General features: G+C 36.3%; 1 protein-coding gene across 1 annotated transcript in view; it reads left to right on the top strand.

The window, feature by feature from the left end:
- Positions 1-1,500: 1,500 nt before the first annotated feature.
- LOC104463824 (protein MMS22-like) overlaps positions 1,501-8,494 on the top strand; it is a gene marked incomplete at its 3' end in the record, with an annotated part of 31,924 nt that continues 24,930 nt past the window's right edge. Inside the window, exons 1-3 of the mRNA XM_010076304.1 lie at positions 1,501-1,682; positions 3,306-3,431; positions 6,584-6,636. Of these exons, the coding sequence (XP_010074606.1) occupies positions 1,504-1,682; positions 3,306-3,431; positions 6,584-6,636 (358 nt within the window). The remainder of the gene's footprint in view (positions 1,683-3,305; positions 3,432-6,583; positions 6,637-8,494) is intronic.

The following is an 8,494-nucleotide window of genomic DNA, read 5'->3' on the forward strand; positions in this document are numbered from 1 at the left end:
CTTGGAGTCAGTCACTGGTTGCGCTGGTCAGGGTGTGATAGAACCGTCACGAGTTGCGGCCGTGAGGAGCTGCCCGTTTTGTACTTTTCCCCCAGTGTTTTCTATCGTGTGGGGTGATTTTAATACCCTAAATTGGACAGACTCTCCTTATGGTTTAGGGCATTCCCTTTAGCTGCTGGTTTCTGCCTCGTGTTGGACTAACACACCTTTACACGGGGTCCCGCTGTAAACTGAAGGCTGAAGCCATCCTTTCACTGCAGGGTTGCACTGCTTTTTTTTGATTTTTGCTTTTTTTGGCTGGCTGCACCTCAGCATGTGAATGAATGGGGAAAGTAGGACACATAGACGGTTTTATTTTATTTTTCCTTGAGCTCATTTTCAGTCAAGCCTCAGTATTACCAACCTGTACCACGGTGTAAACTGGTTTCTGTAAGAACAGTATGAAAAACTGCCAGCACTGAAATTGAAAATTTAATTGAGTTTTAATTATATTATTTGCATATTATTGTAGAACTCTGTGGCACCTGTTGCCTAGTTTTATTCTTTCAGTATGTTGTAAAAAATATTAATTCACTAATGTTAAGTATACAGTGAACTCCTTTTGGACACGATCTTCATTCTGCTTTTGTTTCCCTTTTTTCAGTCAGGTGTTTTTAATAGAAACGTTCAACTTTAGCCATGTTAGAATCAGCCATGCAGTCACTTTCTGAGCTATAAAAAGTCAGCATTTCAGGGTTCCATAATTATCACGTGGGGTGTATTTACTGCTGCTTAGAAGGAATCTGAGCTGTAATGTTGCCTTGAAGTCATGGACAACTGGGAGCCTGTAACGCATGGTGTATTTTCATAGCATAGCTACGCTGGTCGTAAAAGTGTTTCTGAAAGTATCTTATCTGTTCCTTGTAATATATTCCTGCTTCTTATTGTACCCTAGTGCTAGTCTAACCTCATGACTAGTCAATTTAGTTAGCTAAACCAGAAGAGAATGAATCATAGAATCATAGAATGGCCTGGGTTGAAAAGGACCATAGTGATCATCTAGTTTCAACCCCCCTGGCATATGCAGGCCCGCCAACCACTAGACCAGGCTGCTCAGAGCCACATCCAGCCTGGCCTTGAATGCCTCCAGGGATGGGGCATCCACGACCTCCCTGGGCAACCTGTTCCAGTGTGCCACTACCCTTTGGGTGAAAAACTTTCTCCTAATCTCTAACCTATTTTGTTTTTTGTAGTCACTGGTGTAGCTCCTTGAACAGGTTGTGATGGAGGAAGATGAAGCTGCACAAAGTGGCAGAATTGTGTGGCAGGGCATGAGACCGTGGTTGCCTTTCTTGGCGGTATATCTCTTTGTTAGTTTGATCTTACAGTTAGTCAGATCTGTGTCCTCACTTGAGATGAAGGATTATGGGGAGTTCTAACAATGAGAAATTTGTTTGAAGAAACACCAGGTGTGTTCTTTAATTTATCTGTATAAACTTATATCTTCTGGATCAGGTGGAAACAATGGACGATGACTTTGTGGCTTCCTCCACACCCTCATTTCTCACTGAAAGCTTGGAGATGGCAATGGAAGTGGAGAATGAGAACTCAAAGCTGCCTTGTTTTTCCTGTGCTTTTGACAACCAAAATGGAGGGAGAAGCTTCTCTGCAGAGTCTTATTTAGCAAGTGGGTCTCTTAAGAGGTATGGGGTTTTCTGAGTTACAGATATAAAACCTGTGTAAGATGTTTTTTCCTCTGGTGTTTGGCGCCTCTAAATGTTGATAGGGTTTCCAAATCAGTTTGTTCCTCAGCTCTTATGATCCTGAGATCAACTTGGTGGTACACCACAGTGGGAAGGGCAAGTGTTTATACACTGCTTTGAACAGTGTTAGAGGTCCAGTTCCTAACTTTGTGAACTTACTTTAAGATATTGTAAAGGACTTGTTACAGGCCTGTAAGGACACTCCAAAACTGGCCTGTTGGGCAACAGCATCTGAGACCCCTTGTATTTCTGAGGAGGTTGGAGCACTGATTTTTCCAGTCTCACTCCACCGATTTTTCCAGTCTCACTCTGGAGTTTGTATGTAGACAGGTTTCCCAGATCACTACAGTCATGATAATACTGTTCTCATGGTGATTATTCACCTTGTCTGCTTGGGTTGTAAATTCCTGGAAAAGCCTGCATGTGAGGGCATCCTCTGTCATCATTGTCTACAATAGGAGTAACTGGATTTAATTGCTAAAGGCTTCAAAGCAGACCAGTGTTTAAGTGGTTTCCAGGTGAACTACAGATGTTATGGGAGACTGAGCTGATTATTCAGCAGATGCTCTTTTTGCCTCTGAGAACTGAATTGGTAATAGTGCATAGTTCAAGAAGAATGTGGATTTGGTGTGTAATATAATGAAAACCAAGTGCTTGCCCAGTACATTTTTTTATTTTTAAAAATAGAAATATTTCTTGCATATTAGTGAATTTGGCTTCATCTATGCTCAAGTATTTTATGAAAGGCAGTGGGAAAATTCTGAAATAATTTGCTTTGATGCCTTTTTTGTTGTTGTTGTTATTATACAGCTTGCTGTAATTTTTATTGAAAACCATTAGTGAAGCATTTTTATATTTGCACAATTAGTAGCGTTTTAACAATTATACAGATGTCTAATTTTCTCCACTTTGAGTAAAATGGTAGTTCTAATTTTATTTATTTTTTCTTAAACCAGAGCAAAGGGTAGTCGTGCCTTAGTGTTAGTTTAAGTAGTAATGAAGTCACGTTTTGTGACCCTCATCAGTTCACCTGCCTAAAAATGTGTTTTTATTGATGTTCTTTTATCAATTTGTTCTATATAAACATTAGTAAATGTATATAAAGGAGCAAATGTATGTTCTAGCATTAGTTATTAGGCGTGTAGTGTACATTGAGACAGATTCCAAACATATACTTACCATGGAGCATGTTATCTAAGGTAGCAGCCTCTTCTGTTAAGGACAGTCTCTATGTTATGTCTCAGCCTCTTTGTGAGAATAAGATGCTTCAAGGTGGTAGCTTGTTAATTTTATTTGTTTCTAAAATATACTGTGTGCTGTGACTATATAATGTTTTTATGCTCTTGAAGGTAGGAGTTGTCGTATTTTATGTGCTATATGTTATATTACTGTAAAAGATGTAACAGCTTGTCTTTTGAGAGCACTTCTGCTCCTTCCTATCTATAGTATGCATGTTGCTGATACATTGATAAAACATCAATAGTGCATAAGGCAGCTGTAGATATTGTATTCTATAGGTTTATTACTGAGGAGTGTATGAATATTGTTGGCTCTACTTTACAGGGTTTTGCTGAGACTAGATCCTTCTCCAAATGACTATGAGGAAGATGTAGTGGAAATGTTTGGCTTTCAGTGGGTTACTGAAATGGCATTAGTTGAATCCTGTGGACTTCTCTTTGGATTACTTAGGTATGATAATGTTAGTGTATTTTATAATTAATCCACTTCTGTAATTATACACACCTGAAGGATGTAACAAACTTTAGAAGTTTTTCATAGTAAAATCATAAAAGACTGTAGGCTATGCAGTGCATCCAAAAAGATTATGCTGGCTATAACACTCCAGTATGTGATGGATAAGACACAGATGGAATTACAGGAATAAGTAAATTTAGTGTCACATTTTTAATATTATGTGACTTCATAATACATTTCTAAGCACTGTGATGTGTATCTTAGCCATCACCAGATAAAAATTGATAAGTATAATTAATCACAACGCTGAAGCTCTAGCTTCAGAATATATGAATTAACTATATAAGATTTCCTTAAATGAGATTGTGCTACTCATATAATTAAAGTTGTCTTTTGAAGATTTTAAGTCCTTTTTTTGTCCATAAAGAAAAGGTTAAAAATCAAATACTGTAAATGCTGGATGCAGCACTTTCTTCAATTGTTTGGATTAGGATAGCTGCAGCAATCTCTTCAGATACAGTTACTCAGTGTTTGACTAATTCAATGTAGACGTTTTAATCTGGTCAATGCAAATACACAGATCACCGATAATCCTCTTTGCTACTGATAATCCTCAGGATGTACAGCACATACGGAGAGCGGATGGGAGAGGAGCTTTTGTATGATTCCGCAAATACATGTGATATATTCCATCATTCCTTTGATTGGAGTGGATTCTTCCATCCCTTTGGGGTATGACCAAGGGCATGATGTGAAACATTATAATAGGGTCTGGTTTATTGAAACATGACGGCATAGATGGCAGGAGGTATATTAAAACCAGTATTAATTAGCTTTGATTGTTTGATGCAAGGTTTGACTTCACTGTGATTTAAAAAAAAATGTTAAAAAAAACAGATAATGAAGGAGATAGGAGGATAACTTAGCCAAAAGAAACACTGTATTCATTGCAGCATTGTCTGATCTGTTTGTTGACTGTTTATTAATGTGAAATAACTGGGCAGTGAGACAGTGATGTAGTTGATCTCTTGAATTAAATCAGTTTTTCTTCTGTAATAGAAACTGCTCTGTAATTGTAATAGAGATGAACATAAGCCATAGTATATTTTGTTGTGGTCTTTAAATTATTCAAGCTATACGTGTTTTAAAACCTATGAACTGGTAGGAATGGATTTCAGCGAACTCTCAGCTATAAGTTGTCTTTTGGTGTGACAAGTCCCTCTGCAAAGATATTCTCCCTTTCTGTTCATTTGTTTACTCATAAAATGGAACACTTTCATTTATAGACTAGTTGACAATGGAAAGTAGGAAAACTTCTTTTCAGTTGTAGAAATTTTATGTGTTAAGTACAAGTTATGGTGATTCTTGAGGACAAGGTGATTGTAAATAGTTCAATTTCTGAAGTACAGATAATATCTATGTTTAAATACATGCTTACAGAAACCTAGGTTTTTTTAATGTGTCTGTAAATATTAAAGATTATTGTTTAATATTTTAAAATATTGTAATAAATAATATACAGCAAAACTGCAAGTTAAAAGCATTAATTGCACAATAAAAATAATTCTTACCTGTTTTTTTATGTGATTGAAGAAGTGTCAAAGTGAGGAAGAGCTATGTAACCATTTAAGTGGGTATATTAAGACAATATCTTTGATTAATAAACAGAAGTACCAGTTTAACTGACCAAATATTTATTTGCAAATTAAATGATTTAATGATCAACAACCATAAGGATCAGTCTTTGAGGTACAAATGCAAATTAAAATGAAAATTAATTATTTAACTCATTATGTCTTTGTTAGACTTCTCATACTCAGTTTGTGCTTTTACTTTCTCAGCCCACTGTATTTTGTCCTTTGTCAATTCAGCAGTCTCTTTTTTTTTTTTCTGTGTGTCTCCTTTCTGACGTTCTCTTGGTAACCTTCTGCCCCAGCAGCCTTCTTTTACAGAGTCCTTCTGCTTGAGACTTCCTTCCTTTCTGCATGGTTGAAATACTTGAAAAATTAATGCAGAAATTCAGCTTTGATTTCAAAACAAACCAAACAAAAAACCCAACAACCCATCTAAATGGCTGAAGGTAACCTTGGGTAACTGACATGAGTTTATCCAAGGAAGGAAGAGCTAAGAGAGATTATTTTAGTGTGTGCCTGCTCTTTAATATGCAGGTTACAACCTGGGTTTTTGGATCCCTGTGGGCACTTCCTAGATTTTAGTTTGTTTTTTCATAAGAACATTTGGTCTGGGTTGGATCCAAATATCCTGTTTTTGAATCCTTCAGTAGTTGCTGCTTTGACTACAAGAAATGAGGCAGAGATCTCCTTCCTCAATTTATGCAGCATATTCTTTCAAAAGTCTCTTACACAGTTGCACTTTTCATGTGTTCAGTTTAGTACCACATTATCTCTGTGGAGACTAGACTTGAAGACCACTTGAAAATAACAGTTGTTGCAGAGTATGGCTGAGTACTTACCTATGTTACAGCTTTTTAAAATTTTTATTTCCAGTGGCAGTTAGCAGCTTCTTTAAAAACGCCTCCCCTCCAGAACTGAACTGAGTTTTAACTTTTCTAGGGATGCTTTGTCCTTTTACTTTACTATATTTGTTGCTGTTTATTTTTGTGCTCCAGTTTAGCAGCAGACCCCACCCTAAGCATGAAGTGGGAAAAGCTGCTGACAATTTACTAGTGTTCATTCACAAGTTAATTAATTTAGTGCATACTGAGTGCATGCCCTGAGGGCTAACTTTCAGGTTTATTCCATGGTCAAATATGAAGTTGAGTTGTGCTTATGGAATGATCACTTACAGGGAATGACTTTCAGAGGTTTTGTGTGTCTGGTTGTTTTGTTTTCCTCTCCTGATATTTACCTAATTTTGTATTTGTTGTTACTCTGTTTAGTGTTTTAAAAACAAGCAAAAATTCTATCCATTGTCATGCCTTCACAATTGGATGTGTCTGTTGCCTTCCACTAATACTATTTCCTAAGTTACATATCTGAAAGCTTTTTCAGAAATACAAAGCAAGAAACACCTCTAACCTTTGTCTGTTCTCTTTAGATCTTACTAAAATGTAGTTAAACAACTTGTAGTTAAACAACTCTTTTTACCTATATAAGTACCATAAACCTTTGTGTTCCTTTAATTAGGCAACAGATATACAGACTGGAAAACCTAGTACAGATGAGTTCTTCTGATTTTGGTAAGTTTAACACATTTAATCTTACATATGTATCTAGCTACCTTTTCCTCATAGAAGTATATTATCCCAGATCACACTTGTGATTTGACTCTTGCCCAAGGGCTCATGGAGTGTGCTGCAGAACAGCATATCACCAGCATAAACCTGCAGTAAGGGTACACATGGAGGCAACCAAGTGATGTAAGGTAGTGTGAAAACAGATTGTAGAAATGTTGTGAGTCAGTCTGGAACCAGATCTGCCTATCTAGTAGGTGCACAGGTCAACCTTAGTGACCTGAGTGGGGAATTTCACATTAATTTGACTTGAGCTAAGATATCACCCCTAAGGTACAATTTGGTGAGACTAACTCCTTCAATTGAAAACGGAAGGTTGCATCAAAACTCCCAGTAACTAATTTATTTACAAAGGTAGTGGGTTGGGACTTTTTTCAGTGTTCTCTTGGCTTATATTTAAACAAGTTAGTTATATTTGCTTAGTTTAGATTTATTTATAAACTTAATTTATCTTTGCAGCAGGATCAATAAAATGGGATCACTACAAAATGCTTTGTTTCAATTAAGTACTAAGGCATGAGAAGCAGTATGTTTCTGAAGGATTATTGCAGCCTTGGGCTTATTGTAAGTTTGAAGGCTGAATTACTTATCAAGTTGAGAAGTTCAGTAATTACTCAGAAATAAACTGTAGTAACATTACAGATAAATTGCTAGTGTTCTAAGAGTAGAAGTGAATATTTTTACACATTATTATTTTGGTTTGATGTTGTCATTCTCTGCCATTTAAATAATTGTTGTGAATTAATTACCAAGCTTCTTTCATATGCTTTTGTTGATTGTATCTTAAAAGTCTGATTTTGCTGACATTTAATATATACATGGAAATAGCTTTATTTTAAATTACATTTGAACTTTTGTATGGTAGCTGGACACCCAGAAACTGTTCTGTAGCTCTTTTTCCCTTAAATTTAATCACCTGCTTGGTTTTCTTCTCTATATCCTGTTCTTCCTCTTGTCAAATAAGCTAGAAAAAGAAAAAAACTATTGAATTTTTTTGCTTTGCACCAGGCTTTCTTTGTGACTTAGAGCAAGTCACCGATACATCTGTGACTCAGTTCCCCTTTGATACAAGCAGGCCTGTAGTAAAAGGGTCTCATGAAGATTAAAATATTTGAAATGATCAGGCATGTGGTGTTAGGTATCATAGATATTTTAAATAAATGTGCTATTGCCACTGTTTAAAACCCCATTTTAGAGTTTTAGCTCAGTAAATCTTTGTGCAACGTGTATGTTTATACAGATCTCAGTATCATTTCCTATCAGTCTTAATGAGCTTTGGAGACTTGGTACTGAGAACGGTGTAATGTGGAAGCCATATAAAAATCTTTTCTTATGCTCTGTGGTTTTTAGGTTTGGTTGTTTCTTTTTTTTCGAAAAAGCCTGGTTTGTTCTTAACACTGCTGTTCCTGTTTTATTCCTCTTGTTTCACCGCTCAATGATTTATGACAGTATGCAAAAGATTTTGTAGTGAAATACTATAATATAAAATTTTACTTAAACAGAACTTCCAAGAACTTAGGATATAATATTTGTTATTGCTGCAAAGCAGGGGTAATATCTATAATTAATTCCTTTAGAACAGGGTGATTTGAGCCTCTAAACCTGTGATTCATGACCATGGCAGATCCTATGGCTTCTTTTGTGGTATGGGTAGGCTGTAGCAGTTGATTCGCTTCACTCTGTGAGTGTTGTTGCTGAAAAAAGATGTTGATATAGGCTTACATGCACAAAACTTTACCTGTGGGGTCTGTAAAAAGTGGCATATGTGAACTTCAAGGTTACTTGGAGGAGATAGGGGAAACAA

The sequence above is a fragment of the Pterocles gutturalis genome, unplaced genomic scaffold (genome assembly GCF_000699245.1).
Source record: "Pterocles gutturalis isolate BGI_N339 unplaced genomic scaffold, ASM69924v1 scaffold21908, whole genome shotgun sequence".
In the NCBI taxonomy this organism is placed as follows: Eukaryota; Metazoa; Chordata; class Aves; order Pterocliformes; family Pteroclidae; genus Pterocles; species Pterocles gutturalis.